Genomic DNA, 22,242 nt, shown 5'->3' with positions numbered 1-22,242 from the left:
TGTGTGTGTGTGTGTGTGTGTGTGTGTGTGTGTGTGTGTGTGTGTGTGTGTGTGTGTGTGTGTGTGTGTGAGTGTGTGTGTGTCAGCTGACAGATCAGTCTACTTTTATATGGTTTCAGCTACTTTCCTGTGTAGACTAGCCATTAATAATTGGATTATGGTTTGAAGGAAGACCAGTGCTGTTATGATTTCTTGTCATGGAAACTCTAACCACTTGAAATGTTCTGTAATACATTAATAAGCACTTTCCAGGCCTTTCCCTGGGGGTCAACAGTGACACATTTACAGTATTGACGTATCAAACAGCAGTTAATGGTTTTGTAAAGAATCTTCGAGAATCAGTGGTTCCATGTTTTCATTTTTTATTACTTCTTGATTAAGGTTTCATAAGCCTAACTGAGATACTCTTGTTTGTTGGCTTCAAATACTATCGCTCCTACTAGTCATGTTCAGTGCTGTCAATCCAGAGCATTGCGCTAGTCAGTTTGGGGAAAACACCTCTCCACATCTCTATTCCAGTATAATATTCCTCATTCTTGTCTCCTTTCAAATGACACATCCTCTGACAATTGTTGCACCTGTACTTTTGAACAGCCTGAGGGGGAATCAAACCCAACATCTTTACTGTAATCGCAATTTGTCAGACTATGAGATGACAGGTTATTAAGGGTCAATTTGGAGGATTTTTTTCCTCGCTGATATTTGTTGGAGAAACCTGACAAGATGTTCAAGGATTAAAGAGAATTCATCATCCACCACTCTGGAAAATTCTCATTTATCTTCAAGACATAACACCGCCTTTTTTCAGCACCTTGTTGCCGAGAAATGTGATGCGATTGTACATGCCAGGTCATGTGTCTTAAGTATTGAGCCAGACTTTGTAACATTTAAACTAAACTTCCAACATGACACAAGTCTGAACTGTAAGATGTCAAATTAATATTCAAGCTGCGGCAGCACCGGGTTAAATACACAGGGAGACTTAATTGTCTTATTAAGATCACCGCAGGAAATGGATCACGTAATTATGATTGTATTTGTAAACTTTAATGTACAAAACAAGTTTAATAAGCTGTGAAGCACAGTGATGGAGACAAACAGGCAGGAGGATTCTCAAGCTGAAAAAAAATCTGAAATTTAAGAGAGCTTATTTGCAGATTTACAGTGAGAAGACAAGGCAAACAAACAGAGCCAAGATATCTTTTTTTTTTTTTTTTTTTTTTACATTTTTTTTGGACACATTTTGTGTCACTTGTGAGACTTCTGTAAGATCCTACCTGCCTGGTAAATACTATGTATTCTGTATTCTATACTCTGGTAAATACTGTTTTTAAAACTTAGCACCTTCAACTTGCAACATCAAACTTGACCTTTGACATTTGGGTCTCCAAGCCGAGGCAGAAATAACTCTCACCAGCTGTTTTGTTAGAGGTTGAGTAACACCCCTTGGGGCAAATAAACTGAACTTGATGAATGACATTGTTGGGGAAAAAAGCCCATTACGACAATGCTTGCAGATCAGTTGTTAGTGTTTGAGATGCTGGTTGGATTTTACAGTCTTACTGAAAACATTCTTAAGCCAGAGACTCTTTTAGCACCTCCTAGAGTTCAAAATATTTGGCCAATTTTCTGTTGTGTTTTGCTGCCCTTAAGTTAATTCAGAAATGGAAGAGCTTGGTGGATCATGCATGTACTGGCCAGCAAAGTGGTTTGATGGTAGATAGAGCGCAAGACATTGTAAAGTTCAAAAGTTTAATCTTTAACATTAGAGGAAATAATAAGAGCAGTCCCATTTCCTTCTCAGATAACTAATATAATTCTAAAGCATTGCCTGCCATGTCTCTGTACGGAATAAAAGCTTTTTCATTCCATGTCTCAATTTTTTTGGTTTAACAAGCCTCAGCTGTTCTGATGTTGCAGATGTTAACGTGTTTATTAGATACCGATGATGATTACCAAAATTCAACCCAGACTGACCTTATCGGTTTTTCTGTTGTTTTTTTACAGCATTTTTCTCATATTTGTCCTAGTTACTGTGTGAGTTTGTGTGGGTTTGAGCGTGAGACTGTACACATCTGTACTGATTTGTGTGAACGTGGTTAATGTGATGATCTACAGTAATATGTATTTGATCATATCTCCACCTGTTTGTTGCCAGGCAAGGGCCAAAGTCTAGAGGTGGATAAGGAACACCACCCAAAAACTTTGTGTGTGTGTGTGTGTGTGTGTGCGTGCGTGCGTGCGTGCGTGCGTGCGTGCGTGCGTGCGTGCGTGCGTGCGTGCGTGCGTGCGTGCGTGCGTGCGTGCGTGCGTGCGTGTGTGTGTGCCAGCCAGAGAAAGTGTTGTCTCACTATTGCTGTCATACAGGCGGGATCACACCTTTTACTTTCTGTGATTCTGAATTGAAATTTAAGAAATATTAAAAGCCTTTTCAAACGTGGTGACACAAAGAGTAAGTAATAAAACAAACTGTAGCTGTGGATGAGCAGTAAATATGAATGCAGATTTAGGACGATTATTTTACCAATTTCTACTAATACTTCAATTTTTTTATAAGGCATTTTAAATTTTAGTTTGTTTTCAAGCTTGAAAAGGGAAAATGAAGAGAATCTGTGACCAAACACCACCTGCAAAAAAAAAAAAAACATACTGCCAATTATGCATCGTCCCTCAGAATACTTTTAAAATGGAAAATTGTTTATCAGTATGTTTGTGATGTTTGTTTCATTTTTGCATTGCCACAACTCATTTTTGTATATCCAGTGCTTGCAGTTTATTCATTAGTCAGTGTCTGTCTGAAACTATACATTCAAAGTCCAACCCTTGTCGGTACATTTCTGCTGACATGCATGTTGTAGACTGACCGCATTTTCTTTTACAATTTGTCATTTTCTTCATGCTTTTCTTCCTAAATTTCATCATAATTGTCTCCTTTCAAATTCCATCTAACTTTCCTCCTCTACTTACAGTCCATACTTCCTCTTAAACTAGAAATACCCGTTAACTACCCGCCGGTATTTTCTTCAGAATATACACTTTCTAGCCTTTAATTCAGAGCAGACTTTCCTTGGACTTCATGTTTTGTCTTTGCGAGGTTGTGACTCAGTGGTTTCAGTGCAGTCAGCCAGCGATGCAAATAACATCACCGCCTTAACTTCTCAAACTTCTGAATGTTTAAGCAGTTTTCTTTCCAAATTTTATAATACATTTGTCAGGATCAACTGATAGCGTTTAGTTAATTTTTTTGAAATCTCAAAAACGCACTTTTTGAGATTTACTTTTTGCTGGGACACAATAAATAAAAAATAAATACTGAGTTAGATTACAAATACAATCAATATTGTCTCTGTTGTGTTTTGTTTCCATTTTTTTCTATTTGTCTTTGACTGCATGACTTGTTCTTTGCACTTGTGATCTTAAAATTTTACTGAGCTGCTAAAAATCCAAAAATTTAAGATTTAATTCTGCAAAATAATCAATCTTTCCTCCCACTGTCTCCCCTGTAGCTTTATCTATGTTCTTCATATGCTGTAGTACATCAGCTATTTAGCTATTACAGTTCGAGTTTGTTGGGAAATCTAGCAGCCACTACCTATATAGTATTACTACTTGACAAAATCATATTTAAAAAATACTATTAAAGCTGGTAAATTAACATCAGTTTTTAAATTTCAATTGCTACCAGCATAGCAGCCCTAATGTGCAGCCCTAAATGCTCATCTGTAATGAAATAAGTAAACCTCTGCTGAGAACTTGTGCTGTTTTCCTGAAATTAGCTTCTTGCACATTTCTGTTTGCCAGTCAGTCAGCAGGTGTAGGGTGGAGCTGCTTCTCAGACCGTCGGTTAGCGCTTTCCTTCAACCGTCCTCCTGATATTACGTGGAACTAAAATGTCACATACCCAGTGGGTGAATAAGGACAACCTATATACATTTGTGTGCGTTAGTGAGGTTCAGAGTGATAGACGGGAAAAGGCCCGTCATTGTCTGCATTTCTCACGCCACATGCAGACATTCATCTGTGTGTGAGAGTTAGCACAATTTACCAGTAGCAAGAAAAGCCACATACAAATAATAAGCTATGTAAAAACAATTACTCAGAAATAAAACATTTAATCAAAATTCAAACCTAGAATAAAAGCACCCAACTGTAATTTTAACCTTTTCTTAATTTGAACCAACCTGAAGACAGCTGCAGAACCTGTTTTTATGTTAATGCACACATTTAGCATAGTTTCTGTTTTATAGCTGATCAAAACATTTGTCACCTTCCGTCCTGTTCACTGCAATAATATTTGTCTTGAAACACGAATCAGTCTCAAAGTGAGATTAAATTACTATTTGTTTTTAACAGCTGAACATTCTGTGTGACTAGGTTCTATTGAAACCAAAGTAAAGTGTAAACTTTGAACATCACCTGAAAAACTTATTTAAACAGAGTGTCCCCTGCCTTCAACTGCGCTTTAAAATAATGAGGGTAAACAAAAAGAAAAAAAGACTGAATGAACCCAAACTAGATAAAATTGCTGCTTAAGGTGATCATTTCAAGTGTTTTTGTAGTTTTGTACCCTACAAGACTCAGACAGTCCTTTTTGAAGTCCCCTGGCCTTTAAATATGAGGCTTGATGTGAGAATGATGTGTGTATCCACCCACTATTTAAATTAATGTGAAAAAATAGAAACAATGCATTTTAAAATATGTGAATTTTATTGCCATAAGTTGAGGCCTTGGTTCTTGTTAGTTACAAATAACGAATGGGATTTTCAAGATCTTTGATGTGTTGTAGTCACTTGAACACCACTCTTCCGGTAACATACTGAATCAGTTCTGCAGAATTCTACATACAGAACTCTTCATTTGTTTTTTTTGACGTCTAATATATATGGGGGCGGTTACTGTCTTTAGCTGATAGTCATAGGGGTGAGATGACAGGAAAACAAGCGAGAAAAACGAAATAACTGCCCCCTATTGGATTCAGACTGGTGATGTTGTAGTATATTCCCCATGGTTAATCCTAATAATACTTTTTAATAAAGAAATTCTTATTACCATCAAAAGGGTACCAACCATGAGTCCTACATTTCCCATAATGTATCCTGATGTCTTTCATTTGACTTCTCCTGTTGCAGATGTTTGTGCTTTTTGACTTCATACCCCTTTAGCAACACAAACATCCATTAGACATATTTTCTCAGACTCTAACAAAGCTTTAAAAAATGTCATACAACTGTTTTCACCAATAAACTAACATGTTAAACTGGTGTACCCCAAAGTTTTGGGTTCTCTGAATGTCGGTAATGATCAGAAATCTCCTCTCTGCAAATTACACGTTGGAGAAAGTCGTTGCTGGTAACGGATGTTTCTCGGTCGTGGCCTTTTAGCGATGGGCGGTGTCAGTCACAGGAGGACATCATAGCCAGAGGCATGTGCAAATACCGTCAGAGTGAAAGTTTAAAAATTCGAATCCTCTCAACAAGGAACACAAAAACAATCAACTGTCACTTTACTATGCTTCATTACTGAACAGGCACACACTCATTTTTACACTTGTACTTTCTCTCTCTCTCTCTCTCTGTCTCTCCACCACACCAGTGGTATTACTGTAGCGTCTGATGTGGTCTCTCTCACCTCATGCTGCCATCTCTTCCTGTTTCCTCTCCACCATTGCTCCCTCAGTCTTTTTATCTTTTCTCTCTTCTTTCTTTTTCTGGCTTACTGTCTCTTGGTTTTTCTCTTTTATTTTCCCTTTCACTGTTTTCCTCTTTTCTTCATTTCTCTCTTCTTTCCACCCCCGTTTCCTTTTTATCTTTAATTATCTTCACTCTGCTGTTTTCGAACTTACACATTTCCTTCTCCTCTTTGTGCCTTTCATTCCTTTACTTATCTTAGTCTTCTCATTCTTCTCTTTTCTCCCTTCACTTTTTGTCCTTTACTCTGTCATCTCTTCTACTATATGCAACAGGGTTGTTTTTTTTGTTAAAAGAGAAACATTAAAAATGCAATAAAATAAAATAATGGGATTAGACAAATCAGTAAAACCAAAATTATGATACAACAAAGTTCTAATTAAAGCAGGCCGTCCAGCAAAAGTGAGTTTTAGGAATGATTTAAAAGAGGCTGCTACCAAACTGTCCTCTCTCTCTGTCCAGGTGAGCAGAAACGTTACCAGGTGGTGATCCACGGTATCGAACCGCTTCTGGAAACTCCTTTGCAGTGGCTCAGCGAGCACCTCAGCCACCCCGACAACTTCCTGCACATCTGCGTCATCCCCGTCCCCACTGATTGAGGCCACACCCCTACACCTCAGTGTCACCATGACGACGCACCGGCCAACCAGCTGACCCACCAGCCAGCTGGGTAACCCCCAGAAACGGTATCGTTTTCGGTTGGAAGCTTTTGAACTAACAGACTCTTGAACGAGAAGGAGATCAGATTCTTAAAGATGAACAAAGGATGTGAAGGCGGTGTTGAACAAACCTCTTTCCATCTTGTTGCCCGTTTATGTTTCTATCCTGTTCCCACTACTACTCCTCTTTTCCCCTCAGAAAATGTGTTCATAGGACACAAGAATGAGAAGAACTTATTTTCCTTCCCAACAAGGTGAGATGATCAGCAAAGATCTCTTTTTCTATTCTACTATCTCACATCTCCTTTTTCTACTCATCTCTGAACATCTAAATTGAAAGAGAGTAGGTGAATTGATTCTTTGTTTTTCCATCCTGGTGTACACCTCCTTTCTCGCCTACTCAAAGACTTTACTGTGGACAGTGAGATGGGATTGTTTGCAATTTGAGGATCACTGTATCCAGTCCTGCTGAAGTTGCCTTAGTTACTACATTATCATCATCATTGTCATCGTCCTTTCACAATGTGTGGACGTACAGGAGTCAGTCTGAGTTTACATTATTCTCTGACCCACAAATACTGCATTGTTTCGACTGACAAAGTGAGCTCCAGTAAGAAGAGAAAGAGCTGTTTTGGATGTTTAAAGGCAGCGACTGCTGACACATTATTTCCCTTCACTGATCCCAGCACATCTGGTTTGGACTAAATGTGTGATATGTTGAGTTTAGCATCTAATTATGAGTTAGTTGCAAAAGAAACTTAACAAGCAGACAGAATGCCCAAAGTCATTGTCTGATACTCTTCCTGAATCAGCATTAAATTGTAGCTTTAACTTGAAAACAGTGTAATTCCATTATTCCTGTTTACCTTTAAGAAAAGTTCTGGTTTTAAGCAACTTAAGGTCTTAATTTTGTTGTTGAAATTATCTGGAATTAACTTTTAATGGTGGATAATGTCGGCAACTATCAAAACCAAATGGATGAACTAATAATACTGTGGTGTTTTTGTTGAGAGGGAGGCTGCACTTGTTTGTTTGTAACTTATTTTTGCTGTTTCTGCCCAGACAAGATGGAGATACAGGATTTTCACAGGGTAACATTTGAGAGTCATCTAGCTATTTATGAGGCTTAAGCATTTTGTGCGGGGGTCATGGGGAAAAAAAGTCCACACATGTTTTCAATATCAAGTGTTGATTTCTCCCCATCAGTACAACACTCTTTAGCGGTTTTTACTGTCTGTTTTTGTCAGATTTGGCCCAAGCTTCTTTGTCTGCTGCCAAACTTAAATGAGCATCTGGTTTTGTATCGTTTAAAGAACTCCGCTTAGGTAATGCGGCGGCAGGCGCGATTAGCATTAAGTCTGCAGGCTGTTGGGGGCCTAGACTGTTTTTACATGCACTACATATGCTGTGCACGTCATATTTTAGTTCATGGACACAAACAAAAATGGCAATAGCAGACAAATGTTTTGACAGCATAGTAGCAGTAGCAGAGAAATGCCAAGTCTGGATTTGTTTGCTTCATGTTGACACTTTTTTTCTTGACTTCTGCTTCTCATATCAACATCTTTTTTTTAAATGTTCACAATGAAATACAGTTACATTCAAGCATTCATGTGAGACAGTTCATAATGACTTATAATAAAATTGAGTTGATTTAAATATTTAATTGTCAGAGTATCAAGTTTATTGTGGAGACAGCACTGCTTTATGTACTAAAATGCCCAATCTATAGCTCTACATTAGTGTTTTTGTTATTTTTACTTTCATTCAAACAAGACTAATTCAGGGAACTCTTCAGTTTTAATTTAAGTCTTTTGTGGTGTTTGATAAATCAGACTGACACAGATGTCCCACACTCACTGGGTATAATGTCCTAAAGTGAAAATTTAATTTATTTAGTTTTATGTTCCAGGTAAACTATTTCTTATCTAAAATAAGGGTCCACCATGCCCTCAGCCTCAGTTACCCTCACTTTCTAGCAGGGTGAAGATGGAAATGTCATTGTTTCTAGTTCCCTGTAATGTTGCCAGAGTTACAGTAAAAATACCAAAGAGTAAATATTATCTTTTTTTTCAAAACAACGCAGATCTATTAGAACCAGCAAAGACTGAAGAGGCCCCACGTTCCCATATTACAAAAAATGTCATGTTTTTTAATTACTCCGCCAAGGAATGCTGCGAAGTTGTGATGATCGGCGTTTGTTTGTCTGTGAATCTGTCTGTCTGTGTGCAACATTTTCAAAAACGGACAAACAGATTTGGATGAAATTTTCAGGGAAGGTCAGAAATGACACGAGGACCACCTCATTAGATTTTAGCAGTGATGCAGCTTATAGTCGGGATCCACGGATTTGTTAAGGATTTCCCATTGTGAGATATAGTGGCCGGTACGGTGTCACCGTAACCATGACAGCAAGCGAACACTGTCAGTTACCTGCATCAATTCACTTGACCTGCAACATTTTTCGGTCACGCAATTCGGTATCTGTACATAACGTACACATGCACAACATGCCTGTGCTCACGCAAGGTAATTTTTTATTTGTTTAGTTAGTTTGTGGATCGATCTATATTAAATGGCCAGATTCGATCAGATGTTGCTGTGATTTCTGAATACACAAATTGAGGAATGAACAGTCTTGGCAGAGTACTACGCTCTCTGAGTGCTTTTCTTATTTAAAGCTGTGGTGGGAAGTATTTCACGCTAAACTTTTAGCATTTTATATTTCAAGTTGTTTCCAGGGAAACTAGATTTTTGTACTTCCTTTTGACTCTGTTTAGGAAATCTACCCTGTGATGGGAGATGCTACCCAATCACAGTGTTTCATCCAGATCACGTGGAACAGTATCCATCGCAACAAAGTCCATTGTGATTGGTAGATATGGTGACACAATGGGATACATGGAGGACTTTCAGTCGAGAGGTTGGGGTTTGACTGTACTATTGAAGCACATGCTTATCTGTTGAAGGTCTGTATATTTTTAGATTCTGACAATTTCCCTGTTTTGCCTTTTCCAGGTTTCTACTACTGCAGCTTTAAGTAATAAGACTTTTTCAGTCTCCAGCAGTTCAACTAAAAACTGTGCACAATGATATGTAAGCAACCAACAGTTTGAGACCATTTGTGGAAGGAAATGTTACTTGTGGTTTCTTTATTTGATCACAAGCATATTCCATTCACCTCCATTGTATTTGCATGATAAATGTTTCCAACTCAAATTGATTTGCTTAGGTGTAGCGCTACAGTGATGTGCTACTTAGTGAAAGTGTCTTATTGTGCTTTTTTGGGTTTGAACCGTCAGAAGAGACAAAGTCGGCTTCCCTCCCCTTCGGTGCTTTACCATCTTTTCACTTTATCCATCTCATAAAGAACATCTCTCTCTTATGTGTTTTACTGCTGACACTCACCCTCCCTCTCGCTCTTCATCTCTCCTGGTTAATTGTCTGTTGGCATTCCACCCGCTGCTAATGAGACCACTAAACTGTCCAGACAGGCCTCAGGGTGCTCTGTCACTACATATAGGTGTGTGTGTGTGTGTGTGTGTGTGTGTGTGCTGTTGTGAGCAAACTTGTTTCCAGGGAATTGAACTGTACAGTGTGAGTGTGTGTACATAATTACAGACAGCATTTATAGCCCCCTGCAGGTGTGTGCATGTGCTTGAAGACATCCATTTGAATACTGCCCCTCTCTCTCCCTCGCTCTCTCTAACACACTCACACTCTCGTCTGTTGTCACACTGCCAGTCTGCTAATTTAAAGTGTGTGTGTGTGTGTGTGTGTGTGTGTGTGTGTTGTGTGAGTGATGTCACACATCATGTCATCACGTCAGGCTTCCTCACCGCTGTTGCTGCCGCCAAGCATGATGGGACGGCGGGTTTATGGAGTTGAGTCAAGACCCGGGGCTCGGCGTGGGGTAGGCTAATGTGTGTGTTTGTTTGTGTGTGTGTTTGTATACTGTACACACTGCGGCTCTAGACGCAGTGATGAAGAGTCTGTCTCACTCTGTCATCACGCTGACACACACTTTTTAATGGGATTTCCCGACCCAGCATCCAACCCCCATACTGCACAACACACCGAGGAGAGAGAGGAAATAAAAGGAGAGAGGGGGATGAGATGCTTGGTGAGGTGTATGGATGGAATGAGTTAAATTGTTAGCAGAGATGCATTTCCATCTCTGGCTAAGGTTTTTTTTTTGAGCTGAATCAGAGTTTAAAAGCTCATTTTGTCTTAATTGGTTTGCCTGGAGTCACACTGGCCAGTTTTTAGTGGGTCATTCCATTTCAGATCAAGAGGGGCCTTCTGCTTGACCACCTCTGATTTGCTTAAACTTTTTTTTAAATGATGGCTATTTAAAATAATATCTGTAAGAATTTTAGATTGTTTTATCAAGTAGTCTCCAAGATTTACATTTTTAAATTCATCAATCAACCCACTTTTAGCACTTTTTGCACATTAAATTTGAGGCTATATTTGGATGACAACATCTCAGGAACTAATAAAGATAAATGACTGGGATTGTCACTGTTATTTCTCATCATGTCAATAGTTAAGATTCAATCAATGATTGATTGACTCTGATTATAGGTGAGTTAAAATAATTTTCAAAACCCTAATAGATTTTGACATTTGGTTGCATCACGCACATCAGGGGAAGCTTCAGATATTCCTCTTTCTAATCTCAGACATGCACTCACTGCAAGATTTTAAAAAACAAAATCTGACCAAAATGTCAGAAGGGATAAATCAGTTGTCTGAGCCCTGCATAAGAGTGCATGCAAAGAATTCTGAAATCAGCTGCCAAAGATGAACTCAAGGATCAGCTAATTAGAATATTTTGGTTAGTTGGCTACCTTGTTAACACAAAACCAGTTTCTGGCCATAACTCAAAAATTGATTTGCTAATTATGACAAAATTCGATTTTTAAGCTCTAATTTTAATTGCAATTTTAATAAGACGCTGAAATTAAACTTGAAGTATCAGGCAGTACTTGTTATCTAGCTAATATCATTATTCATTTACTTTTATTCTGAGGAAATTTTGGCAAAAATAAAAAGATTAAATAACAGTTTAATCCTGTAATCTCATTTTAATAATTAGTAAGGCTTAAACAGCAGAGAGGACAGCTGTTTAGTTTGTGTCAGAATTCGGTTCGTATCAGGAAGGTTTTCATCAGCGGCTTGTTTGTGCCTCCATACCAACTGGAAACACTCCTCTGTTTGTTCCAATAATAGACAAAACTTTACCGGACAGCTGATTTCCATCGGATTCCGTGAAACCATTCTCTCTCTCTCTCACACACACACTTTTACCATCAGCTCAGACCACAAACTATGTCCTCCAGCTCCACTCAGTCCCCTACTGTCCTGCCTGATTCTGTGAAACCACAGTCTCCGATTCACATTTATGCTTTATTTATGAGGACCCTTGGTGAGATGATGCATTTTCCAGTCCCTTGTTCCAATGAATTTACCTCATTTAAGTTGCATAACTGAAGTGTTTATCGAAGATGTTCAGGACTGAAACTGAATTAATGCACTTAATAGGGTTTAGCTGTTTTACAGACTGTTTTACAGCAGGCTAACTTAGGTCAATCCCCAAAACAATCAGAGTATACTAAACATTTATTTTGATGTGGAAGGTGTGTAGCTTTAACAGTGAACCTTTGCAACAAACCCTCAATGCAGGATAATTCAGCTTCAGTCTCTGCCTAACTTAAACCTAATTCTAACCCTAATCCTAAAACCAAGTCTTAACCCTCAAACAGCCTTTTGAAGGTTTGTCCCAGCTTAAATAGGTCCTCACAAACATCGACATCAAGCACACGCACACACGCACACACACACACACACACACACACACACACACACACACCCCTCCTTGGGCTTTTTAAGCGTCTCAGGGGGCTGCAGCGCTCTGCTGTGTATCAGACAGCCGAGCAGAGATCAAGAAGATCAACAGATGAGAACGATTAGTGATGAAGAGGAAGTCATGAGCGCGTTCCTCATCTGAAGCCACATACACAAACACGGAACACGGCACAATCTGGGACAGGGAACACATGTGACAAGTGAAAATGACAACATTCTGTAACAGCGCATTCCTGCTGAGTTAAAGGCCTTAAATGTGATGATAGAAACTGCAGGATGGAGCGAGAGCGAGATGGAAAGAGGACTTAAATAACAAACAAATAAATTAATGCTGATGTTGTTGCTCACACTTAAAACTCTGAAGTTTTTGCTTTGACTTACTTGCTTACCTATAGGGTGAAAGATACACATACATGCTGTATATAATAACCTGCAGTAATTACCCAGACTTTCCTCAGGCCTTTAAAAAGTCTTGTAAATTATGAAAATTCATATTTTGTGTCCTAATTTTCTCCTAAGCAGCTTTAAAAGCGGAAAACCAAAACATTTCCAAATATCTCTATGTACTAATTTTATCACAGCTTTCAGTTTCATGCATATTTTTTGGTCTTTGTTTCTTTATTTTGTTGTTAAATCGCTGTTACATTAAATATCAGAAGGCATTCTTAACTATATTAATTTAAACAAACCAAAACACAAACACTCAGAACCAAATAATCTGTTTAGGCCTTCATACTAAATGGCATATTGTTACCTAATATTTGGCAAATAAATGTAAATAATTTTACCTTTGATATATTCTTGAAATAGTATTCTCAGTTCTCACAATGTTGTTTATTTTCTTGTACGATAGCTCTTTCTCAAAATTCCAAGTTTCACTTCAATACATTTCAATCTTGTTTTGGAAACTTTCCTTTCTCCTCCCAATGCATCATCAGAAGTCATTAAAGTAGTTGACACAATTTGTGTAAATTTTCCATTGTTGTTTTGAAAGCCAAGTGGAGGAAGAGCGGTTGTGTGTAAAATGTTTTATCTGTCAACGCTTCCCTTCATGCATTCAAACGTACTGATGCTGGTTTATTCCTGCAAAAATCACAACATAGCAAAAAGTAAACATTCCTTTTGTGACTGCAACAGTTTACCAGCAGTACAGTTTTGTTTTTTTGTTTTTGTTTTGTTGTTCCCATCAGCTTCTCTCAAGATAGCAATAACAAAATATGTAAACTCACAAAATAAATAGAAATGCAATACATTTCAGGGGTCAGGTTATATAGCCAAGCTTGGTTCAGTTTGATTGTTAAACGGTATGAGAACACTGAATGGTTAAATATGTGTTTGGTTATCCATATAAGCTCCAAATCAATTTGATTTATTTATATCTGTGTTAAGAAGATTGGAACAAACAGCTGATTCTGAGCACTGATTCTGGGAGTTTAATTAGTTTAAATAGTGCACTGAAATATGCTCATGAAATAATATTAAAACAAAGGTACAAATGTAATCTCACCACCTAAAAGCATATAAACTCCAATCAGATTTTAATTATCCAGCATGTCAGATTGCATCATGGCTTCAAAATTACAAAATCAGTGGTAACCAGAAGTGAATCTGCAAATCAGTTTTACACAAAACTTAGATACGGCAAATTATGAGGCAGATTTTGTCTCATTTATGCAGGTAGATGTATACATTCAATGTATTGATGTAGATGTATGACAGTTTAAAGATCTTTCCAGCAGCATTGAACATCTGTAATACAGCTCTTAGTCTGTAATCAAAAGTTTCAAAAGATCTAATTAACGTTTCCAATAAGCACGTGTTTGCTTTGATGGAAATTTCCTGCACATGTCAAATTCACTTCCTCTTTCCATTTTAAAGGGAATTTTGGCATGTTCCACAAAACGTGCAAGAAATTTAGATTGACATTGTAGCAGCTGATTGATGAGGTTCCTGTGAGGGAAAAAAAGAGCAGAGTTTCCTGAAGTAGAACCAGTAAACAACTGGAGAAGCAGAAGCGTGTGTGTGTTTCTTTGTCTCTCTATTCCTGGCAGAGTGACACACACACACACACACACACACACACACACACACACACACACACACACACACACACACACACACACACACACACACACACACCCTCCTCTCTGTGGTTCTCTCTTCTCTTTGAGAGGATGGAGGGCTGGATGTCCATTTTTAACGAGAGCAGCGGCCTTTGAAGTTTGTCATAATTCAAAGAACACAGTTCCTTTCCTTCTCTCTCTCTCACACACACACAAACCCGCTCGGATGACACATTAAAAGTCTGCTGTTGTCTTTTATATCCCCCCTTTGTCCTTTCTCTTCTTTTTTGTGCAAAAAAAAGTTCAATAAATTGCTCTTTCACTCTTTGTCTTTAGTATTTTCTCACTTTTATGTCCATAAACAGTTTCTTCTTTGCAGTGAGTCCACTAATCTAAACAACTTTCCAGCTCCGCACAAGCGCACGCTATGGTCAAAAGTATTTTATGCTGCAATAAAGGCCTCTACTCATGAAGTCCAACCCAAAAGGTGCTGAATGTGAGCTCTGTGAAGGCCAGTGAAGTTCTGATAATTGGAAAAACATGCTTTTTTGTCGACTGTGTATGCCATTTTAAGCCAGGAAGCAAACAGATACAATTGGCATAAAACGTGGAAGAACATTGTTTTACATGTGTGTCTGCTGTAGCATTAATATGCACCCTAACTGGAGCTACAAACCTACACCAACCTTTAAACAGCAACTTCAGATCAGTGTAAATACGGTTGTGTCCACACATTTTTGGATAAAGTGGCCAAACTTGAAACCAAATTTAGCAACAAACATGGGGTCAAGTTGGTTTTGCAAAAACAACAGAAACACTCTCTATTTTCTTGGACATGTGTCTTGTTTCCAGCCATCCTCTTACAAACACACATGGACCAACCTGTTATTAACCCTGTCGCCCTCTAATAGGCAGGTGCTGAAGAGAAAGAGACGGGCCCATAGCGAGAAACAGAGTATGACAGGAGGATGTGGATGATGGGGGCAGGCAAGCTATTACACTTTGATCTGTCTCACACACACACACACACACACACCATTAATAAGCATTGTGTGTGTGTGTGTGTGTGTGTGTCGCTTTCTGCCTGTAGCCTTGGGGTCAGAACATCAAGTTTGCTACCTAATCGTGTGTTGCCGTTTGGCTCCCGACTGTCTGGTATTATTTGTGACAAACTTTTTGAGAATAAGGCCGAGCTCAGATTGGCATTACAGCCTGTTTAGTGTTTCCTGTCTCATGGAGATTATGTCATGCGCATAAAAGTTGCACACATTGGCTAAAAGAGAGGTTTACTCATATTCATAACACAGGGATCTGATTGGTTTTGTTTTCAAGGTTCAGCTGTACTGTCAACAGTTGCACTGACTAACTCTACAGCATTGAGCTTTGTTAATGGACTGGTGTCTGCAGGTATGGGTCAATGACAAATTACTGTGAAATATCTATGAAAATGTGATTTGGAAATCCAAAGTACAGGATTTAATTCTTATTTCCCTGTAAATGTACCATAATTATTAGTTGCCTGACATACGAAGCCCTGGAAGATGTAGTTGTCATTTTAATTTTTGCATTTAAAACATCTCCACCAGAGCTGAGTTGAGATATGTTTGACTGTTAGCAAATTGCATGAAACGTTGTGCAAAATTGGAGCATGAGGAAAAGAGGAACCCAAAAAATGTAGTTGCAGATCTGGATCACTTTCTTTAACCCTTTGATGTGCAGCATGGGTCAGCAGATAACCCTTTCTCTGTTGGATTTGGGTCACTTTTGACCCATGCTGTGCATCAAAGGGTTAAAGAGCCTCTCCAGTGAAAACCAAATGGGTTTTTTGGGGGGCAGTTTGACATATGAATTTTTAAAAAGCAGTCAGTTCCATGGATGAGTATTTTTACCTAGGAACTACTGCAGCTGCAACTGCAGATGACCATCTCAAAAATTTCGAATTCCAGGATTTCCTTCTTAACAAACCAGCTACATCAGTTGGCATGGTTAGGGTGAGGGGCGGATCTACTGGGGTGGCATAGGGTGGCAACTGCCACCCCTAGAAGATGCCTTGCCACCCCGGCTGCCACCCCAGTTCTGAACGATCTAATTCAAAAATATGTATATGAAAGGCTGTGGCCGGCCGTAAAGAGCGAAAGTCCAGGAAAGACGAATAACGAGTGAAACTCCGATGTCCGAGTGCTTTCGAACGCACCATGTTGACGTCACGTCCTGTACAGTCTATGCTGCTACAGATACGAGGCGACACGACCCCCCTGAGGGAGCTGCTCTTAGACCTCACTCATGTGGATGACAGCTGGACTTCGGTGTGGCCGGCAAAACGTGACAGTAAGACGCTAGTTAGACTGGGTTAGACTACATGGTAATATAACTGTTCACAATGTATTAAATGCTAATAGTGTCTAAATTCACATAAAGTGTTCGCTTGCGAGACGAGCCACGGTTTCCAGTGAGCCTGGGCCTTGCTAATTTTTACTTCTGTAGCTAGCTAATGTTAGAGAACAGCCACAGAAGGATGGTGGGGGATCGTATGTGGAAGTTTTTCTTTTTTTTTTTTGGATAATTACAACCTGTGGTTCTGACAACAGACTGTAAGTCAAAAGAAATCACACATTCACTAAGACTTTACATGACATTGAAGTGTAACCAAACCCCCAGTCACACCAGGTTTTCATGCACTGTTGGAAAACTACATCCTGCTTGTTTAATGCTGTTTTTTTTTTGTTTTTTTTTTTTTTTAAAATAATTTTGGTGTCAAGGTCATAATAACACCAACATTGATGTGTTTCATCATAGTACAGTCATATCATTTTTTTTACAGCTGATAAAACGTTTACATGTTAAATATTTCTTTAAAGGTTTAAACTGTACACATCAGATTGTATCATAGTTAACCCTTTAGAACCCAGCGTAGCGCCGGCGCTACGTTTTGCATATTGATTTTTGATTGGCTGTAGATTTTAAACCAGATAAGATAGATTGATAATTCTTTTTGCATATAAAATCTGGGGAGTTACACTAACATTTCACACATTCACCAGGTCTCAGGGTGCTTTTTCGTTGCAGTGATAGGTTTGTAAAATTACACAATAAAGCGCACACAACAAAACTCAACAAAACAAACCAGACCACCGGTATTTGGAGGACTTCTTATGTTGAAATAAGCGTGATCACGTTGTGGCCATAACCTGTCACATTATTCTTATGTGTCCATACCCGAGAGGCTCCCGTCCCCGTCAACAGGAAGTGACGTTGTTGCCGGGAGTTGTAGTTTTTCAGCCGACAACTACAACTGTAGTTTTCGGCTGTAGCCTGCACAGATAGGAGCTCTCACTTGTTTCAGTCCCACTTTTTTATTATTATTTTTATACAAAAACATTCAGACACACAGCCCACACACACACCAGACATCCACCACGGTCCGTGTACGGATCTGGTAATTGGATTTTCCTGAAAAACAAAAAACGAGTGGTTAATTGATTTTCTTTTTAAAATACAAAAATTTAAATTGAAATACAAGGCGTTTTTCCTTTTCATGATCAAAAAGGGATATACAATTTTTTTTTTTAATGCTTTGATTTTCGTTTTATATTTAGAATAACAAGAAAGTAAAATCAGTAAGAGACAGAAACGAAAAAAGGTAAATTTTTTCATTTTCTGAGACCGGAAGTGGTCATCAGCAAGTGTGGAGCCAAACAGAGTACGGTGCATAGACTGTATATAATTTTTTTTCGTGAGTTTTCATGGTCAAAATGAGAAATCAGGTGGTCAATCTTAAAATAAATCAATATTGAATTTTTTTTAGAGCGTTAAAATTTTGTGAAGCCAGGGGGTGAGATTACTTGATTGACAGTCTGGTCTGGAATGATTGACAGGTCCTATGGAGGAGGCATCCTAGACTCTGTTGTCCTCGTTTGGATTAATGCTGATATAGTAACTGTTGGTTTATTTATCGGTGGAGCAGCACAACATTTTCCACAGACAGTTTTCGTTCAGGAAACTTAAATGTGATTAAAACAGTAACGTTAATATTCTAGTTGTCAGTAATCCGCTTTAATTTGACACTAAAACAGACTGATAGTTTTAAATGACATCATTTTCATTAATTTGTTGAAAATTGTCTCATTTGTTGTTGTGATGTTGCTGCTGATTCATTAAAAGCAGATGATCCGTATTGAAGATACGTTTAGTTCTAGTATCAGAAGTACAAGAAGGAAAATGTAAGTTTCGTTCTGCTACATCAAAGATTTCAGGATTAAATTAACTAAATGAGTCTTTATGCCTCAAACTTTATTTTTACAATAAAGAAATAATGAAATAATCACAGATAATAAAAATATAAATAGCAGAGAAAACCTGAGAGAATATTTTCCTGAAAAGTGTGTGAAGGAAAAGCAGCTTTTTTATCCTGAAAGATCAGAATCAGCTCCAACATCTGCATCTGACAGCATCAAGTCAACCAGAAAGAAAAGAAAAAAGAAAATGACTTCTTTCTGATCACATCTGTTCCGCTGCTCACAGTCTGCTGATGCTCACATTCTTCACATTTATAGTCCATTTTTAAAAGTTCAGCAGACAGGTGGTCTGCTTTGGAGTGTGACGATGTCGTCGGTGATGTGGAGAGTGAAGTTTCCGTTTCACCCACAGCGTGCTTTAGGGCAGCCAGGTCAGACTTGATGTTTGAAATACTGACCAACAGCTCAGATTTAACTGTCTGGAGTTCCATTTTGATGGGTGTTAAACTTTCACTCAAAGCCGCCAGGAGCTGGGTCTTTAAAATAACCGCCGTCTCGTTACAGAGTGAAAGTAGCAGTTCCTCCTTAAGGTCAGAGATTGCAGCATCTGAGGGCCTCTTCAAAAGAAGATGTAGTTGATGAAGGCGTTCTGGAGCAGGACCAGAAAGACCACGACCAAGCAGCCTTGAGATCTTAGGCAGCGTCTCCCTCAGGTGGGTGTCAACGGTGTTCACGGTCAGGTCTGTGGTAATCCCCTCAAAAAACAAAACAGAAAATAATCTAAATTATAAATCAACATGTAACCAAAACACTCTGTGTATAATGCCATAGTATAGGATGTAGTTCAGAAAATGTCAAAGTATAGTATACTTTTCAAGAATAACATAGTATGGCCTGTAGTTCATAATATAGCATGTTGGCAAAAAACCCAACTGATTATTATGTGGTTCAAAAAGTGCAAAATGATAGGAAGTTGCCTAAAATTGTCATGTATGATATGTGGTTAAAAAATGTCATAGTGCAGTATATTGTCAAAATAGTATGTTTTTCAAGAAAACATCAGAGGATATGTTGTCTAAAAAAATGCCATAGAATAATATTTCATTGCACAAGTAAAAGTATAGTAATTTTTAAAACTCTTCAAATTCTTATATGTTGCTAAAAAAACAAAAAAAAAACTAAAACAAAAAAAAGGTCTTAGTAATACTATATGTCAATTAAAAAAGCCTATAGTATAGAGAGTCGCCCAACAAACGTCATAGTATAGCATGTCGCTCTAAAAATGTCATAGTTTAGCATGTCGTCCAAAAAACATCATAGTATAGCATGTCACCTAAAAAACATCATAGTATAGCATGTCACCTAAAAAACATCATAGTATAGCATGAAGTCCAAAGAACATCATAGTTTAGCATGTCACTCTTAAAAACGTCATAGTATAGCCTTTGGTCCAAAAAACGTTGTTGTGTCCCAGCTGTCTGAAGTAGATGAGGAGCAACACCAAAACAGTCCAAACGCTGGTTTTCAGAGGGTTAGACGAGTATTTATTTTAAAGAGGAAGTTTACAACAACACAACATGTGAGGGGATTAAAAACAAATGGGTGTTAGTAAAATAAAAATAAATAAACAGAACTAAAAGTGAACTTCATGTTGACATTGATGGGCATTCCAACCAGGAACAAAGTAAAAGACAATCAATACAAAAAAAAAAACTCTTCCTGTTCACCTCTTAAAACCCAAAAACACACCGCAGTAGCATCCTAAACTAAAACTACCAATGGGTTTCCTGTTTTCCTTTCTGAACAAGTCAAAGGTTCCTCTCTATCTCCCCAGACATCCACCAACCACTGGAACACATCTCCAAAGTTCTGCCGGGCCAGCTCAGCTTCCCCTCAGAAGAAGTGCAGCCACCTGCCAGATGAAGGAGCCTTTTGAGAGGCAGCTGGCATCGTGATTGGACTGTACTTTGGTCTGTTCCAGTCCAGCTTCAGCTCCAGAGACGGCAGGCGGGACGAGTCAACGGAGGCCGGGTGGACGAAGGCATGAAGCTGAGTACAATCCAGAAAACAACAGAGGAGGAGTGCAGGGCCAGAACAAACAGAGTAGCATGGTATGTCTCTTAGAAAACATCATAGTATAGCCTTTGGTATGAAAAAACGCCATCATATACATCGTATATTGTACAAATAACAAGTCAAAGCAAAGAGACATACATTGTAGAATTGTAGTAATTGTGGGCTGACTGATTTACTGATTATCAGTATTTTATTTTTTACTGATTTACGGTAATAAATACATTTAAAAATGGTGCTTCTTTGTCTCTGAACCTTTATCTACCTGTGGTCGCTCTGTCTTCTGGAGTGATTTGATTGGTTATACGTCACGAATACAACTCCTTTAACTTAACATCTGTAAACAAAACAAAAACGTATCAACAAAGTTTTCTGTTAGAGTTTGTGTTCTTCTAAGTTTAACTCCAAGATTTTAAATACTTTCATTTACTGCAAATGAATATCGACTCCAAATGTCTCAGTAATAATCATTATCAGCCTTAAAAACCCACAAAACACCTCTCTATACTTTACCACACTTAGTACAGTCCGGTTCCCCCTTCTATAAATCTGCTTGGAATCATCCACTTCCTGTTTGTCAAAGTGGCCTTCTACCTGGACAGGTTTTGTTGGAGCTCATGCAACAAACATTTTGGGTAACTGCACTTTAACATGGATGGATGACACTGAATTAGAGTCTGTTTTAATGAGACTGAGTTAAGATGTGTAGCTCTGTCATTAAATAGTAAATTATTTCTCAGAATTCACAGAGAAAAGTCTGAAATGTTTGCTAGGTTAGCGTCCCACATGTTCTTTGGCTCAGCTAAAGCTAACTCTCTCCAACTTCTGGATCTCTTGAGTTGCTTGTTGTTAAAATATCTTGCTAGAGGTGCTGAAGCTCAGAAAGTCTGAGATGTTTGTTCAAAATAAGCTCATTCTCAAGTCTTATCTGAACTGTCCTCTTTTGTTTGAACTTTCCCTAAATTTAGGAGTTAATGACAGAGCAGCACATCCAGACTCAGTCTCATTTCTGTAGAGATTAAACTTCAGTGTCATTCATTGATGTTAAAGTGCAGTTTTTCAAATGTTTGTTGCACATGCTCCTGACCAAACCAGTCCAGGTGGAAGACGATGTGAAGAGAAAGCTCCAGAGGATGAATATCACACATTTACATTGGAAATAAATGTCCTTTAATTAGACATTGTCATGCAAAAGTTGGATTTCCCTTTGTTGAGTGCTTTGTTGATGTTGGTTTCTAAATGTTTTTTGACACTCAGCCCCAAAGATTAAAACCTTCTACGGCTCACAAGCTGCAACAATTCACACATTATCAAGTATCTTTTTGACTAAACTAAGATAAAAAGTGAAAAACTGCCTGATTCCTGCATCATGAATGTAAATCTTTTTGGTTTTTATGACGGTAAACTGAATATATTTGGGTTTGACATTTTATAAACCAAAACAAGAAATGAATTACTGGAGAAAATGACAGATTAATGGACAAAGAAAATGTGTTTTCAAACACATATGGCTGAATTACTCCAACATTACAAGATACATACAATTTAAATTCTATTTTATTTATATAATGCCAGTTACATGTCAAATTGTCTCAAGATGCTTTATTTTTTATATTTTTTTGTCATATTTAAAATATGACAAAGTAAGAAATTT

The 22,242-nt window shown here is 38.2% G+C and overlaps 1 protein-coding gene across 3 annotated transcripts in view; it reads left to right on the top strand.

Moving 5' to 3' along the window:
* The window catches only part of atg5 (ATG5 autophagy related 5 homolog (S. cerevisiae)), a 46,735-nt gene extending 25,909 nt beyond the window's left edge, over positions 1 to 20,826 (top strand). For 2 of the 3 annotated variants that reach the window (XM_035948800.2, XM_023271678.3), the window contains 3 exons: positions 6,150 to 10,259; positions 19,080 to 19,228; positions 20,350 to 20,826. In XM_035948800.2, the coding sequence (XP_035804693.2) occupies positions 6,150 to 6,286 (137 nt within the window). In that variant the 3' untranslated portion in view covers positions 6,287 to 10,259; positions 19,080 to 19,228; positions 20,350 to 20,826. Of the gene's footprint in view, positions 1 to 6,149; positions 10,260 to 19,079; positions 19,229 to 20,329 lie in introns of all 3 variants that reach the window. The other variant, XM_055013662.1, reaches the window with a different exon arrangement.
* Positions 20,827 to 22,242: the final 1,416 nt, after the last annotated feature.

This window comes from Amphiprion ocellaris, chromosome 9, assembly GCF_022539595.1.
Source record: "Amphiprion ocellaris isolate individual 3 ecotype Okinawa chromosome 9, ASM2253959v1, whole genome shotgun sequence".
NCBI lineage: Eukaryota > Metazoa > Chordata > Actinopteri > Pomacentridae > Amphiprion > Amphiprion ocellaris.
Note: the sequence above shows the minus strand (reverse complement) of the source record. Positions and strands in the feature narration are given on the sequence as shown.